An 18014-nucleotide genomic window follows, 5' to 3' on the forward strand; every position below is an offset into this window, starting at 1 on the left:
CATCCTCTCAGTTGAGCAAGCCTATTGCCACATCTGCAATAGGATAAAATATCAAATTAATTGGAGTAGTGTTATGTACTGTAATATATTTACTTTTTAACATTATCTAATTTTTTGAACTTTGACGTATGTCATTATTTTATCAACTTTTAAATGTACTTGAATTTCACAAGTATGTCTAGCTTCTTGATAGTATTTATAAGACAAAAAGAAAAGGTTCACCTTAGTATAAGCCAATTAATAAACGAAGTCACTTATCCTAGTAGTGTACATATTAGTCAGTAAGTGGTGACTGTCAACTTAGGTGAATGAACACAGTTTGGGTTTCTTGGAAAACACTTCGAAAAACTCTTTTAGTATGCCCTGGCTGGGTGACTCATTTGTTTGGTGAGTTGTCCTGTACAACAAAAGGTTGTGGGTTTGGTTCCCTGGTCAGGGCACATACCTAGGTTGAGGTTTTGTTCCCTGATCAGGATCAAAAATAAGAGAGGCCACCTCATTAATTTTTCTCTGTCACATCTGTCTCCCCCCAATCAATAAATATATCTTCAGGTGTAGATTAAATTTTTCCGTTTTTAAAGAACTCTTCAATTATTAACAAATGTTACCCTAATAAGTTCAATAAAAAGTAAAAGAAAAACCCCACTTTTAGTAAGTCGGTTGAGCTGTCTCTGTGTGAGAACCTTAATGTATTGTTTTAGTTCTAGAAGTGTGAGTTTCATATCATAAAATTATATTCATAGATAGGCGCACTCAGTTACTTCAGCATGTAGATATTATGATAAAATAATAGAATTAAACAGTATTAAGAGCAGGAAGAACCTCTCATTTTTACAGGCGAAGATATATAGAAACCAGAAAAGCTGGTAGCAGATTTGGGGTTATGACCTGGATCATTTTATTTAGTGTCTTTGTACTACCTTAGAAATTACTTAGTTACTAGTGGTTAGTTATCACAGAGGGAGCTACCTTAGTTGATGGGAAGTGATAAATATTTTTCCCACTTGACAGTAGACATTGGTCAGGCAGTCTCCATTTTCTGTTTCTTGATAATAAGAACTGTATCTTTTATATATTGATTAATCTACTTGCTGTTACATTACATCTGGTTCCTTTTAATTTTGTACCTTCTAATACTTATTTTACAGCCATTTTTAGACATAGTTTTGTATATCTTCAAGTTAACAAGTGCAATAGGAGCTCAGGTGAGTTTACTTTTATTCTACCTTTTAAATTGCTCTAATGCTAATTATGAATAGCTGGATGGCTTGTGAGAATTTTTTTATATCTCAAGAACATGTTTTTATAAGATGTTCTGATAAAGTCTGGTTATAAAATAATGCTGTACTGAGGATTCGAAAATTATTCTAATTTGGCTTTTTACTTTTCCTTAAGTCAGATGCTTGAAAACTTTTGTGATATTAATAACCTTAAGTGTAGTGTTTAACATTGAACATACATGTACTTATTGTTGCAAAGTAATGACTAAAAAGAGATATGGAGACAGCCATTTTAATATGAAATTCGAATGTTAAAATATCAGGAATACCTTTAGAATGGTGGCTGTACCAATGTCAAGACTATTTTATGATAATATAAATGGTTGACTATCCTGTGAGCCTTATTACCCAGTCTCCGATATTTGTGTTGGTGAGAATGACCTTTACCTTTCCTGTGTATATTCTTATTGGAATTTAACTTCAGTCATTTAATATGTAATGTTATTGTTATAGATTTATAGCAACCATATGGTAGTGTAGTTGGTTTATGTTTAAATATGTAAACGTGTGTACGTATGTACATTTTGTAGTTAATGTTAATAAACAGTTTGTATAGTGATTTTTTTGTTCCTTTCCAAAAAGCTGGGAAAAGCAGTTTTTAATTTGAAGTTTATTGTCTACCTTCCTTTTTGCTATCTCATGACCAGATTTAATCATTACTATATCATGTTTTTGTTATAAGAGGTACATAGGCCTAATCCCTCTTCTCTGTGTTATAATTTTTTTACGGTACTTATTTGATTTTTATAATACTTCAACATATCTCTATTGAATATATATATCTCCACATATATTGAAGTATTTCTGTTATCTGATTCTGTTTCTTGAAGGTAGAAACTATGTTTTAGTTATCTTTTTACCCATACTTGTATATTGTTAAAATGCATAGATTCAATCATAATTAATTTAAAAAATCTTGAATATATACACTGTGTTCCACACATATTGTGCTGTGTAGTAGGAATGAAAAGATGAGTAGGACAGTTATTACAGGGAGGGATTATGATCTAGTAAAAGAGATAGATATTCAAACAATTATAATACAGAGTGCTAAATCCAATAATAGAAGTTTGAATAAAGTATTTGGTGTTGGAAGAATTGGAGGTGCTATTTGAGGTGCTTTGAGGAGGATGAGTAGGCATTTGTTAGATTTGCCAGGGTTGCCAGACATGTGAACAGCTTCATTGAAGGGCATGTTCAGGAAACAATTATTTTAGTATGGCAGAACATAGTGTATATATAGAAATGAGGTAAGTAAGTGCCTGTGATGAGCTTGGAAAGGTCAACTTGAGGCTTGTGAGTTGGGATGGTCGGTGGGTGATGAGGTCACTGGGAGCAAGATGTATGAGAATGGAAAGGCAGATGGAGCTTACTTGGGGGGACTAAGCTTGAGGCTCTACAGAGCAGTGAGGTGAAAATGAATAGTACTTATTTGGAAAAAGTGTCTTGGATTTTTAGGAGTGATGGGACTAGAGATGTAAATTTGTGCAAAAAGAGCTAAGGAAGAAACCTCAGAGAATACTAATATTCAAAGAGTAACTAAAAAGGAGATCTGAGTTATTGTGGAATCTTGAGGAAATATCAAGAAGAGTTCCATCAGAAGAGTTTCAGATGCCTTAGAAAGAGTGATGACTGCAGGTAGGAGTTTTAGGGGAGCATATTTGGGAGAGCTGGGAGGTGAGCGTCAGTGATGTGCGGAGGAGTAGATAAGTGGCAAAAGCATAGAGGTCTCGTGTCTATTTTTTTAGAAGAGAAACAAGGGGAAAAATTAGTCAAAAATCAACATCTCTCAAAGTCAAGAATTAACTATATAAATTGTGCATGTTGCTTTCAGATTTATTAGATATACTTGAACTCTGTATCTTTCCCTTGCAACAATAATAGGGCCCAGCGAGTATGATGGGCTATTTACTTGTTTCTGGGTTACTCCTAACTCGACTCAGAAGACCCATTGGTAAGATGACAATAACTGAGCAAAAGTATGAAGGAGAGTATAGATACGTTAATTCCCGGCTGATCACAAACAGGTAAGGAGAAATGTATTCAATTTATTTATCTGCACTAAAAATTTATTTTTATGGTTATTGATGTCACGTAAGTTGACTTCAAAAAGTCTAGTAACACTGTTACTGAAATTATGTGTGTGTGTATATTATATTTACCACTTTTGAAAATATACATTTTGAAAGATACCAGTTTTATAATCCTTTTTCTAGTTAGCCTTAACTATGTAGTATCTGATTCACCTCTTCATGTTGTTTACTGACTAATTAGTGACTAATTTTCTGTTAATTGCACCTTAAACATAGTCAAAATACAATTCAGATTTATTTATAATACTTAAAAAATTTTGACTCATTGTGTCCCGAATATTTTTGTTTGAGACTGTGTTTAGAACACTCAGTAATTCAGTCTCCCTGCATGTGCCTCTCCTTATTTTCCAGATGTTTAAAAATCCAAACTAGGAAGAAAAAGTATTGTGCTTTGGAACCAGCCTGACTCTTTTCAAAATCTGTCTCCTCCATTTATCTATTACATATTCAGTGATTTTTGGCAAGTTATGTATATAGCTTCCCTCTTGTTTATAATAGGTAGATAACATAGGGTCATTGTAAGGATGAGCATGAAATATATATAAAACTTACAGCACAGTTTTTGATATGTAACGTGTTCAGTAAATTTTCTCATATATCAATCTGTCAACCATAAGTCATTTTTAGGGTCCTAATATTTACTACCCTATAGGCATTTAGGAAATTACTCTTTTAATAGTTCCCTCTTACTTTATCTCCTTGGAGTGCTAAAGTGATACCAGTTTTAAATAGGGTTTTAAGTTCTAGGGAGGCAGAAGAATAGATGATTGAGTAGAGAGGTGACTTGCCAAGTGACTGAAATATGGTATCAGCTAGAATTCTTTCTATTGGAAGAAACTGACTCAGAGGTCCTAACAATAAGGACATTTACTTCACACAAGAACTCTTAAGATGGAGTAGTTCCAGGCCCAGTATGATCGGGGCTGTGATTCTTCTTCTTCTTCTTTAATTGTTGACACTATTACAGATGTCCCCCATTTCCCTTCTTTTGCTGACCTCCACCCAGCCCTGACCCCTCCTCTGGCTCTTTGATATTCTCCTTGGTCTGTTCTCCTTTGTACATTGCCCCTTTCCTCATCCTAATTTTTCCTATAATCACAAGATATCAAACGCAGTTCCAGATCTCATGAACTTTCCTTCCCTGCAAAAAGTCCAGAAACAAAAATGGGGCCACCTCTTCTGCTGTAAGAGAGCAAGGAAACTTTCCCAGAAGCCCTACAGCAGACTTTCTTTCACATCTCATAGGCCAGATTTAGTATTTGCTCATTTGTGCCTAAAGCAATTACTGTGAAGTGATGGGCTTAGACCATTTGGAACTCATCCTTGGTAGATGGGGTTGAAGCCATTACCAAAGCATTTGGACACACAGAAAAGGATAGATTACTGTAAGAAAATTGGAGTTCTCTTAGGAGAAAGGATGAAGAAGAGAACAGATGTTGGATACCCAGCCATCAGTGCTCTAGGATGTTTTGTGTCTTCAGGTTTTAGAATAGGGCTAAAATGACTCAGTTTAGGAGATGTGGAATTTTCCCTCACCTTCCTCTATAGACTTAAATTTGCAGAGGAGATAGAAAGAAGAAAGAAAACTAATTGTAGGTGTAGAATTGTGTTTCTTAAACTGGGATTCTGATCCCTTGGAGCTCTGTATCATTGTGTCAAGGGAACCATGAAGCAGGTCAAACATGATACATCTTTATGGAAAGTTAATTTTACTTGAAAGGGTTGAAATGGGAGTTACCTTGTTTTTGCAAGGGGAAAGATACAGGTATGTTTTGGAGTAGAATATAAAAACTATTAAGAGAAAAGAGACTGTAAAGAAATATTAGGTATTTGTCAAAGGCTGTTTTAACTGTGTCTTCAGGACTTCTGTGTAAACCTGTACGCTCTTCTGCTGTAAGAGGAGTTTGCTAGGAAAGTTTACATCATACTGAATAAAATAGAAAGGCTGGACTTTAGGGTCAGATATGGTCAATTATAATCTCAGCTGTATGACTTTAGCAAATTTACTTAACTACACTGAACCTGTCTTCATCTATAAAAATACCCTTTCATTTCTAGTTAAGATTTTTGTGGCACTTGTGGACCCATTCAGACCAGCTTAAGAAAACGGAAGTTGTTGTGTGGATATGAACAAGAATAAGAACAATTATGCAGCTAGGTCTCCTGGGAGCTGGCACTGTGAAGGCATGAGGACCTACTTACTTTGCTTTTCTGTCTTTCAAAGGTTGTATGTCATGGCATCACTACCTATCTTTTCCTAGCTGTTGATTTCTCCTCTCCTTCCTACCTGACTCTGTACTCCATCTGTAATCTATGATGGCCATCTTAGCCATCCCTTCCTGCATATCATGGCGGCTTCCTTCTTATTCTTTATTCCGATTTCTGAAAATTAGCCCAGCACATTTTTTTCCAGCCAGATTACATATGGCATATGCAACACATAGGCACACAGTCTAGTCTGTGATCTAGTCAGATAGGTATTTCTGTTTCTGTTCTCTGATCAGTTGAGCTAGGAGCTGGGTCTAGACCAAGTGTAGAACATGGCTTGAGTTGTACTTTATAAGCACTTCATCACAAAATGTCTATTTGAATAAAACTGTTTAATTGTAAAATACTGTATTACAGTAATTTTTAGGTTTGGGTAACATTAAAATTAATTGCTAAATTATTTTTTTTTAATAGTGAAGAAATTGCCTTTTATAATGGGAATAAAAGAGAAAAGCAGACAATCCACACAGTCTTCCGAAAACTGGTAAGATAACATGCATGAGGCTCATGTATTTATGGAAAGATTTTTTTTGGCTTATTCCAAGATGCAAATATATATCTTTAATTTTAAGATATTTATTTTAAAAGCTAAACAGGATTTTTATAATGTGTTTTCATAAAAAATAAGAGAATAAATGTTCTCAATATGTTAAGTTGTCTAATTATAAAATGATAGATTCATTAAAATAATTGTCAGTATATTTTTACAGAGATTGAATAGGAGTCTTATTGATAAATTTAGTGATTCCTGTGGGAAGTTTGTTCCCATAGCATTCATGAAAACACTCTGAAGATTATTATTTAGAGCAGGGGTCAGCAAACCTTCTCTGTACTATCCTTTCTGTAAAGGACATGATAATACACATAGTTTAGGCTTTTTAGGCATTGTGGTCTCTGTTGCAAGTATTCTACTCTGCCACTCAAATGTAGCTATCTACTATATGTAAGTGAATGAGTGTGGCTATGCTCTGTTCAAACTTTTATTAACAAAAATAAGTAGCAGGCTAGATTTGGACCATAGTTTGTTGACCTTTGATTTAGAATATAAACATTGTGTCTTATGGAAACTGCATTTCACTTTTTATTGACTTACCACTTGGAAAATTTCAATTCAAGTAATTTTATTTATTATTCACTCCAAAGACATCTAGGGCCACCTAGGTGCTTGTGCTTGTTCCAGGTGCCAGTGTGTTAACAGTGGTGAACATGATGGTAAATGTCTGCGCATATGGAGCTTATATTTTAGTGGACACTGGTGAAATTAAATATATATTTGAAGTGATTTAAAACTATTAAAGTGGCCCTGGCTGGCATAGCTCAGTGAATTGAGTGCGGGCTGTGAACCAAAGCATCGCAGGTTCGATGCCCAGTCAGGGCACATGCCTGGGTTGCAGGCCATGGCCCCAGCAACTGCACATTGATGTTTCTCTCCCCCGCTCTCTCTCTCTCTCTCTCTCTCTCTCTCTCTCTCTCTCTCTCTCTCTCTCTCTCTCTCCCCCCCCTTCCTTCTCTAAAAATTAATAAATAAAATCTTAAAAAAAACTATTAAAGTGGCTATCATTTTAAATTATTTCATAAATTGGGTTTTTGCCTTATTTATATTTAACATGACTAAATTTTGGTAGTGTTCACTAAAATGCTTTTAAGGAATTTTTCCAGGGGCCTGCTGTTCACCAGTCCACTCTTCACATGGCTTGGTTATATTAACCTGTAGATTTCAGTCCCCAAATTTACACCTTATTGCAGCCTTGCCTTCTCTGATTAGTCCATCTGAAATGGCCTCCACCAGTTACTTTCCATTTTAATGATCTGTTTCTTTAAAAGCATATATTGCAATTTATAATTATCTTATTTGTTTATTAGTTTGTGTTTTTCATTAGAATGTAAACTCCATGAGCTCAGGGACTTTGAAGTATCTTCAGTATTGAGCATGGAATGTAACACATAGCATTCATTGAATAAATGTTCCAGCCATTGTTCTTTTGCAGATCAAAGCAAGAGCAACTACCTTGTACTTAGGAAACGCACATTTTAGTGGAGGAGAGAATAAACATGTAAATAACTGGATGTTTGATGTGACTTCAGATGGTAATGAATTCTTATGACCAAAAATAAAATGGGATAAGTGGTAGAGAGTATGATGGAGGCTGTTGCCCAGCTATTTTAGCTGGGATGGCAGGAAGGTCTTTCTTGAGGTCTCATTTCATCAGAAGCCCACTTGACGTGGGTGTGTTAGTCACAAAATATCAATATCTAGACAGCATTCCCGGCAGAGAGCACAGTACGAGGAAAGCCTTAAGGCAGGAGCATGTTTGCTACTGGAACTCAGTGAGGAGGAGCGAAGTAGAAACAGATGGGGTTTGAGATAGAGCCCAGTGCCAGATCATGCAGGACCTTGAATAATCTGATAGATGGTTAATTTGAGAACATTAAAAAAGCAGAACATCTTTAGACTTGTCATTTTGAGATAATGCATGCCAGATAAAGCTATGTACTCAGGCTGTGTGGCATTAACTCATATGAGTTAATACAACTCATTACAGACCCCATGTCTCCAACTAAAGCAAAGCATTCAGTGCCAATCTGGATTGCTAGTGTTTCACCTAAATGAAGCCCTCCTTTTGTTTTTGCTTGTGTGTTTATTTAGATAATTATTGATCAATAAGCTAAACAAAACAAAGCATATATGTATCTGACAGTATCATGAATAAATATCATTGTACTATTACATGCAAGGGATACCACATGAGCATTCTCTATGTAATAATTTTGATTCTGTTTGTATAGAAATGGTTTCATGAAGTATTTGTTTGTCACCTGTTCTGTGATCATCATTGTGCTGGATGAAATGTGGTGTACAGTATAATCAGAAATCATATGCACTCAGTAAATACTTGTTGGATAAATATATTATACAGTTTTTTTAACCCTCATGGTAGATTCATTTTTTAAATACATAGAAAATAATTATTTTTTTGTTTTTGCTTTCTGCCAGGTGGAACACCTACATAATTTCATTTTCTTTCGGTTTTCTATGGGCTTCATTGATAGCATAATTGCCAAATGTAAGTACGCTTTAAAAGAGATGGTGGAATGAAATTTGTGGGAAAAATGAAGTATGGAAATATTTTAAATTATAATTGTTTTGTTTCAGATCTTGCCACTGTAGTTGGTTACCTAGTTGTTAGCCGTCCTTTCCTAGATTTGTCTCATCCTCGACATCTCAAAAGTACACATTCAGAACTTCTAGAGGTAAAATAGTAATAATGCTAATAAATTGAAAACTTAAATATAAAAATAAATAAAACCTAGTTTTTAACCTTAGAAATTACTGTATTTTGCCAAGTATATGGTCTTCCACGTATAATGCATACCCATGTTTTTTACCCAAACTTCCGGAAAAAATATCTTTCTTTTTAATTTTTAATTCAATTTTTTATTTATATTTAGAAACAAAACTGATAATCATATTACAGGGTATTATTTTGCATGCAGATATTGTTATTGCTTTCTAGAGTTATATTTAATGCGTATGCATAAATAGAAAAATTAACATTTATATAGATATGGAATTAGTACCACCCATGTATTATGCACATCCTTATTTTTCCCTTAAAAATCTGAGCAAAAATGTGCACATTATATATGGCAAAATGTGGTAGGTGAAGATATTTATTTCTTTTTAAGGATTACTACCAAAGTGGAAGGATGCTTTTGCGAATGTCTCAAGCTCTGGGCCGAATAGTTTTGGCTGGCCGTGAAATGACTAGATTGGCTGGGTAAGTAAGATTAGTAATAATGAGCAATTTTAGAGAATGATTTTTAAAAAATACATTACCCTTAATGATTGTGCCCAGTTGAAGATCAGTGATAACTGAAGCTGCTGCTCCTGAAAGCTGGTTTTGATAAAGAATTAAGATTTTTCTGAACTTTTACTGAACTTTTCAAGTTTCCTTTAGAAAGTTTTTTGAGCTTTAAACTAGGTTAGGGGTTGTTAAACTACTTCATGGGCACTGGTATTCAGTAATTTGGGAAATGTTGAATCATTTATTAATTCACAGAAAATTAAGTTAATGACTAGCATCTTCTCAATTTGAACTTTCTGTATCTCACTATACATTTTTTTCTTAAATCTTTGATATTGGCAACATAGCAAAAAATGAACAAAGATGAAATTGATTTTAATGGAAAAATAAAAGTTGCCTTGTATCTGTAGGTACAGTTGTAAATATGGCCATATTTGGCCATATTGGCTGGTAAAATTGTTCTTAGCCCATAAAATGGAATTAAATATTTCAGTATGTCAAGCTCTAATATAGAGGGTAGGTATGGTATAAAAAACATTCCCTCGGTGGTGTGGCTCAGTGGATTGAGCACTGGCCTACAACCCAAAGGGTTGCCAGTTTGATTCCCAGTCAGGGTTGTGGGCCAGACCCCAGTAGGGGGTGCCACACCACACGTTGATGTTTCTGTCCCTCTCTTCTCTCTCTAGAAATAAATAAATACAAAATCTCTAAAAAAATTGTAAAAAAGCGTCATAGGTTTCAGGTCATCTAGAGGAGTTTGATGGCTTAAGATCTTTCTTAGGCCTGTGATTCGTCTGCACATTTCCTCTTCTTTATTCCTGCTCTTCTACTCCTGTGACAGTTAAGGTCTCCACAGCAAGAGAGAACTTGTAAACCACCATGAGGAGTCTGTTTCATTTGAGATGCTGACATTCTTCCTACTTGTTAATAACTTTTTTGTGCCTTTACAGTTCATGGCATGTGGGGTGCTTCTGTTCCTTTAGCAGATTGCTGCTTGTTAATTCACAGAGAAATCCTTTTTTGTAGAATGCCTTCTCTTTGATCATCATGTCATTTTTATGTGCCTCAACCTCTTGTCATTAGTTTTGATTTCTCTATAGCTGCAGCGATTTTCATCTAATATTAAGAATACTTTATTTTTTCCTTTCTTTACTATAAGAGGAATCTTCCAAATCTTCCACGTTTGCAGGTAGGTAGCAGGCACTTGGCGTATATATAATAAATACCTATATAGAAGGCCATCTTTATACAAGGCTTTATAGCTCTCTCCAGTGGGAACTCAGGGTCCATACTTTCTGGGCCTATGGAATGTACTATTACTAGTCCTTTTGTGGTATCTACTAGAAACTTACAATTCTAGCAGCAAACCACCTTCTTGACTTACCTACTAAGAAGTATCTGTTGAGGTAGGAAGCCTATGAAACCTCTTCCTTACCCCCATTTTTCTGCTCTCTTGCTGAAACATAATAGTGAAACAAGCATACTATCATTAATATTTTATGTTGATGAGACTTGTTATTTTATTTAAACAAAATTATAACTTTAGAAACTTAAGTCTATATAAAATAAAAGATATAAATGTCCACAATGTTATATGTCAGTTTTACCTCAAAAAAGTAAATAAATAAATAATGTAAAAGGTACGATAGCCTATGGAAATTTGATCATAGCTTTTTTTTTTTAATTTCAGTTTTACTGCTCGGATTTCAGAATTAATGCAAGTACTAAAAGATTTAAATAATGGAAAATATGAGCGCACAATGGTCTCTCAACAAGAAAAGGGTAAATATGAATGCACCAAGTCACATAGTTTAAGTTTCTGCTTTAATACATGATGTAATTATGATGCTTTAACATTTATTTTCCATTTAAGGAGCACAAAGCATTCCCTTGATTCCTGGTGCTGGAGAAATCATCAATGCTGATAACATTATAAAGTATGTACGGAAACATCTGTTAAACTACATAAGACTCAGCTACATTTACTTAGTGTTTAATGTAAAATTATCCTTTTTTTATTCATTTCTTCTATAGATTTGAGCATGTTCCTTTAGCAACACCAAATGGAGACATCTTGATCCGAGACCTTAATTTTGAAGTAAGTTTTTAAATGATTGTATAAAAGCTTAATTCATCTTCAAAATGTGAAATGAAACATGGCTATCTGAATATTTAAAGTAATTTTCAGACTTAATCTGTGAATATACAAAATTGCTTTAAAAAATAAATGTTAGAAATAACTTAGAAATCTTAATTTTCTTAATTGGCAGGATTTTAAAGTTTCAAATATTAGTGTTAAAAAAGTCTTTGGCAAATAAAGTTCCATGGCTAGTGCAACTGAGGAACTGAACTTTAAATTTTATTTAATTTTAATAAATCTGCATGTGACTAGCGGACAGCGTAGCGGAATATTTTAATTGGTAAAAAATATGGTGGGGCAGAGTATTTGTTGCCTCATTAATCCAATCCAGGAACCTCAATTATAAAGTGTTGTTATGAAATCAGTTTTCAGTGAAAGTTACCCTTGACTTTTAGCCCTAATTCATTCCAGAAAAAAACACATTTTAATAAATCTTTATTATGGAAAAATTACCATGGGCTTACCATGACTGATAACCATAATTGGGAAGTTTTGTCCAATGTCACCAGAAGCCATGGAATAAAAAAAAAGTTAATATTGAAAATAAGACATTTTGGCATAAGAGAGTACCTAAGAATGTCTGTCCATAAATCTCATTATTATATATATATTTTTTTTAACAATTTCTTTTTTTAAGATTTTATTTATTTATTTTTAGAGAGGGAAGGGAGGGAGAAAGAGAGAGAGAGAGAAACATCAATGTGTGGTTTCTGGGGGCCATGGCCTGCAACCCAGGCATGTGCCCTGACTGGGAATAGAACCTGCGACATTTTGATTAGCAGCCGGTGCTCAATCCACTGAGCTACGCCAGCCAGGGCTCATTATTATTTTTATACATCATTACAAATTTGGTTTTAGGGTTTTGTGGCATATTGAAACAAATGTGTGGAGAAGTATTGGATACCAGTGAAAATTATGAGCAGTGAGGGGTAGGAAAAAATATGTAACATTACTCAAATAAACCACAGTAGTTGGGAATCATTTGATTAACAGGCCTCTGAACCGTGGGAGCTTGTAAAGATGTCACTCTTTTAGAAGAGTAAAATCATTCTATATAATAACCTTGTACTATTAGGAATATTCATTGTATTCCATTTTACAGGAAAAGGAAATAGGTAATTGCACATAAAGAAGTCCATCAGAATGATTCTTTAAAGTAATTTCTCAGTTGATTCATCTGGAAAAGTCATTCAGAATAGTTTATTCTCTAACATTGATTGCATAACGTGTGGTCAACTATGTGGTAGGACAGTAATTCTCAACCTATTTTTAGAAGCTCATCTTTTTCTCTGTTTTATTGTGGTAAAATATACATAACATAAAATTCAACTCTTTTAACCATTTTTTAGTGTGCAGTTCAGTGACATTAAGTACATGTATGGTGTTGTGCAACCATCACCACTATCTCCGGAACTTTTTCATCATAGCACACAGGAAGTGTGTGCCCGCTAATCAGTAACTACTCATTTTCCTCCTCGCCCCAGGCCCTGGTAATCTTTGTTCTATTTTCTGTCTCTATGAGTAGGACTACTCTAGGTACTTCATGTAAGTGGAATTATACAGTATTGATCCTTTCGTGTCTGACTTACTTACTTAGCATGTCTTCGGGGTTCATTCAGGTTATAGCATGTTTTAGAATTTTATTCCTTTTTAAGGCTAAATAATATTCCATTGTATGTTTATTTCACATTTTGCTTATCAGTTCATTCTCTGGAGTCACTTTCATTTTTTTGCTATTGTGAATAATGCAAATAATTCTTCATTTCATGACAGCAAAAACTTTCAAAAATCCTTTCAGTGTCTTCATATGCCCTGTAGGATTTGCCTGCCAATACCCAGACCCCCACCTCTTACCTGTCCTCACTCATTTCCTACTACTGTTCTCTCCTGCTCATTTTTCTTCAGCCAGATCAGCCTCCCTTTTGCTTTTTGACTAGAACAGGTACATTCCTGCCTCAGTGCCTCTTAATCAGCTTTTTGTGGCAGGGTTGAGGGTGGAACAATCTCCAGATAAATTCCTAATTCATTACTTCTTTCAACTTTTGTCCAGTTGTCTGGCCTGGTCCCCTTAAAATGCAGCCTCCTCTACTACTCCCGGGTTTCTTTACTCTGATCGGTATTTTCTCCGTAGAACTTATTTTCTAACATTTAATTAGCTCATTTCTGTGTGTCTTAAGTCTCTCCCACTAGAATGCAGACTGGTAAGGAGAGGGTTTGGAGTTTTTTTGTTTGTTTTGAGGGATTTTGGTCTCTCTCTTTTTTTAACTAATGTAGCTCCATTGCCTAGAATAGAGCCTGACACTGAGCATTTAATAAATATTCATTGAATTAAAAATAGGCTCAACAGTTACAAATTGTCTAAGGTAGGTTCCACACCTCGGGTAACTCATGTTTCTTTGTTGTCTTCTTTCCTGCTGTGTACATTGCTGTATAATATGTAAGCTGGATTATGAGCCAAATTTTTTCAGTCTTTACAGGGTTAACACTTACAAAACTGTAAGCTTAGAACTTAACCGGTCTTTTTTACATTTTCTCCTTTAACTTTATGTTGTGGCAGAACAATTTGGTGGCACTTGTAAATATTTGTAGTTCATATACACTTCGATCCAACACTTATTTCTGAGCATCTGAATTATAGAAACATTCCTCATTAGTGCATGAATTTATGCACTGTCATGCAGGTTCATCATACTGTTAGGTAGGAGAACAAAACAAAATGCAGACAACCTAAATATTTGACAAAAGGGGAATATTTAAATAAATTATGGTGCATCCTATGGTGTAGAATGCACTGTAAGCATTCAAAGAAAAGAATGAGAGGAATCTGAATATACTGACCTGGAAGAATATATATGATATATTGTCAAATAGTAACTAGAACACATATAGTATGATTCCATTTTAAAAAAGATTCATAGCATAGGAATTATAATCAATAATATTGTAATAACTGTGGGTAGTGCTAGGTGGAAATATCAATATGGCAGGGGCAATCACATTGTAAAGTATATGGTTGTCTAACTACTATGTTATACACCTGAAATTAACCATATGGTAATTGAAAAATAAAATTAAAAACTGCATACACATACATATTTGTTTTTAAGAATTCTCAAATTTTTAAGTTTTAGCTTTTTGTATTCTGATTGAGATGAAATTGATAATATCAGTAATGATTTTTAAATTTAAAAAAGTGAGTAAAATTTGAAAGTAAACAAAGATAAAGGTCCCTTCACTGCTTCTACCTAGCAGCATCACATTTATAGACAAAACTTATCAAAAGCTTATCATTAGCAAAGAACAAATGAACTCTAATAAGGAAATGTAATAAACTTATTGTGCATAAATTTACTCTAATTAATTAATTTAGTTTAATTAAATCTATTTAAATTATTCATTAATTCATAACTTTCTTTCAGGTTCGATCTGGGGCCAATGTTCTAATCTGTGGTCCAAATGGCTGTGGAAAGAGTTCACTTTTCCGTGTTCTCGGTGAAGTAAGTACAACTTAGCCTGAACATTTTACAGTTTTCTTTTGCCATATGATCTACTACATGGTGAAATTTACAACTGCTCCTCCCCACCTCTTTCCTCTTATAGTTATGGCCTCTTTTTGGAGGACGTCTCACTAAACCTGAGAGAGGAAAGTTATTTTATGTTCCTCAGGTAAGACCTTGCTTGAGTTATTTTATAATTTTTGATTTAAAGATATTTTTATTGTTTAAAAATTCACTTCTAATAATTTTTGCTCTACTACTGTCAGAGACCTTATATGACCCTTGGAACACTTCGAGACCAAGTGATATACCCAGATGGAAGAGAAGATCAGAAAAGGAAGGGGATATCTGACCTAGTAAGTAAATGTTTATGTCCTAGACCTGCTGAAAATACTGTGTTTCAGATACTTTTTCTTAATCAGTAAAGTATTTTTAATACCAGGTAGTTTATCCTAATCTGTAAAGCCTTCTAAATCATTGACATTAATTATAATTTCCAAGTCGAGGTAAGATGTTAACCACTTTGCTTAAATATGACTTCTTGAGTGTTTAACCTTGTCTTTGCAGTCTTGTTTGTTTTCTCACTGCCCTTGTCATTTAATTATGTACAATAGTATTATTCTTACTAAGTTGCTAGATACATTTTGTCAAAGTTAATATAGCCAGGAAGTATAGGGTTTAAGGGCTTTCTTCGTTCCATATTCTTTTGTGAAGTGTTCCTCTTTAAATGATATTGGCAACAGAATTATAGCAATTTATTTTAAAAAATAAAGCAAGATAGAGAATGTTGGTTTATATTAAGCTTGATTTTACCCTTAATCATTTTGCTGAAAGGTACTCAAGGAGTATTTGGATAATGTCCAGTTGGGTCATATCCTTGAACGTGAAGGAGGCTGGGACAGTGTTCAGGATTGGATGGATGTACTCAGTGGTGGAGAGAAGCAAAGAATGGCAGTGAGTATACTCTGATAACATTTTGTAGCGATGTAACTGGTTGATTAATCAAGGCACACAGTTTTATTTTAATCCGTTTAATGAGCAATGTTATAGATTAGTTTAAGTGATAGTAAAGGTGTTTCAGAGTAACTTTGCATGCAAATTTGGAATTCTGAATTTTGAATTTTCCTGTGAAAGGAAAAGCTTTAGATCCAATTATATATCATTCATCCATTTTTTTTAAAAGTTGAGGAAGCTTTGTACCATATTGGTCCTGGGGACATATGGTAATTCTGGTTGGGTTATGAGATCTTACTCAATATCTTTTCCTGTAGACATCTCTTTGTCTTACTCAGGCTATTCCCTGTCAAGTAGTTGAAGATATTAGAGATGATGAACCGTAATTTTATTATCATTTTATTCTTCTGTTCTTGCCCTTTCCCTCTAACATATGCATCCTTGTTTCAGGGCTCAGTTATCTACTACCTAAAATTGTTTAGAGTTTTAAAATTTTCCTACTCTAAAAAAGTGTTTGGAAGGAACTATTTTAATTTTATGATTGACTAAACTTACCCCTAATCAAACATGGCTATAAAACACTATATATCAAGAATGATACTTTGAGTTCTCTGTTAAGAGGGATGATTTTTAAAGAGTCATTTTCTAACTGTGTACATACTATAGTTTGAGCAGGTCCAGAGGAATTTTTTTTCCAGAATGTTAATCTTGTGGAAATTAAAGGAAACTGTAGCCAAGGAAAGACAGCAGAAAAAAATAGCTAATTGCAAAATTGCTTATTCATTATCTTCAGGTTATATTGTACCTTTTTGTTGCCTTCTACTCCCTGATTTTTGCATGTTGTTTTTCCCCAAATGATACCCATTGTCTATGAACTTAATGTCAACCTAATACTGTGATTTGTTTGGCTAGTGCTCTCATAAGAGATTGATTTAGAGTGAAGGATGAAAAGGAAAGAGAGCTGCCAGCTATTCTCAAAGTGGAAACTAGGCTGAAATAGTGAGAATTTGAAGTGATTGGACACTTCTTGAATGAATTCAGAGAATGGCTATAAAAATAACTGCAAGTCAAAATAACATTGAAATTCTGGTACTATGAGTTCAAAGAAAGTGGAAGGGTAGTCAAGATTTATAAATGGACACAATGGACACTCAGAGAAAGAAAAATTAATGTGCATAGCCCCATGTATGTGATATAAAGGTACTGAGGGGCCAGTTTTTACTTGAAGGTAAGAAACTCCAGGACTAGGGGAGTGAGGGGAAATTAAGTTAAAGAGTAAGGGAGGGGGGAATGGAGAAGGCTCACCCGTGACACTGCTGTGTGATCAAGCCATTGACTGGGTGGGCGTGTCCTGTGTGGACTAGTGTTTGGAAAATTGAATGTGAAGTTTGAAAGACAGTATATTGTTCTACTACTTTCAGAGGGTTTGTGGGGACAGAGAAAGGCTAATGCAACAAATACTAATATTGATGAAGTTGGGTGAAGAGTATGTGTGTTCATTTTACTGTTTCATATTTTTTGGAAGGGTTAAAACATTTCAAAGTAAGTTGAGGGAAGAGAAGATAGTTTTAATAAATTATAAAAATTTATATTAATAAGTTATAAAAGTTACAACTTTTAGGAAGAACACACTTGAAAAGTTTAACCACCAAAAATAGTGAATTTGTAAGAGTAAAGGTTTGTGTGAAACAGATAAACCAAAGAAAAGAAACCTTAGGGTAAGGAGAGTCAGGATTTGAATCTGAGGAAGTGGAATAAAACTATTGAATAAAAGGGAGTTCTGGTGACAAATTATAAAAGTTCCTCCATTGTAAATGTAGAGAAATACAATTACTATTCCATTATTTTAACAGTAAAAAGTCTAATTTAATTATGGTTTAATCTTGAAAGAGTTCAGTATTAGTCAAGTGTCTACCCATATAATCTAGTTAGGAGATCCAAATATTCTCAACTAGCTGTGTAATGCAAGGCAGTCT

General features: G+C 34.2%; 1 protein-coding gene across 1 annotated transcript in view; it reads left to right on the plus strand.

Annotated features, from left to right (window-relative positions):
• ABCD3 (ATP binding cassette subfamily D member 3) overlaps positions 1-18014 on the plus strand; it is a 76375-nt gene that overhangs the window by 47591 nt on the left and 10770 nt on the right. The window contains exons 8-20 of the mRNA XM_028511832.2: positions 1149-1205; positions 3165-3307; positions 6056-6125; positions 8637-8706; positions 8796-8893; positions 9329-9420; positions 11138-11229; positions 11321-11384; positions 11482-11545; positions 15007-15084; positions 15188-15253; positions 15351-15440; positions 15919-16038. Of these exons, the coding sequence (XP_028367633.1) occupies positions 1149-1205; positions 3165-3307; positions 6056-6125; positions 8637-8706; positions 8796-8893; positions 9329-9420; positions 11138-11229; positions 11321-11384; positions 11482-11545; positions 15007-15084; positions 15188-15253; positions 15351-15440; positions 15919-16038 (1104 nt within the window). The remainder of the gene's footprint in view (positions 1-1148; positions 1206-3164; positions 3308-6055; positions 6126-8636; positions 8707-8795; positions 8894-9328; positions 9421-11137; positions 11230-11320; positions 11385-11481; positions 11546-15006; positions 15085-15187; positions 15254-15350; positions 15441-15918; positions 16039-18014) is intronic.

This window comes from Phyllostomus discolor, chromosome 5, assembly GCF_004126475.2.
Source record: "Phyllostomus discolor isolate MPI-MPIP mPhyDis1 chromosome 5, mPhyDis1.pri.v3, whole genome shotgun sequence".
Lineage (NCBI taxonomy): Eukaryota > Metazoa > Chordata > Mammalia > Chiroptera > Phyllostomidae > Phyllostomus > Phyllostomus discolor.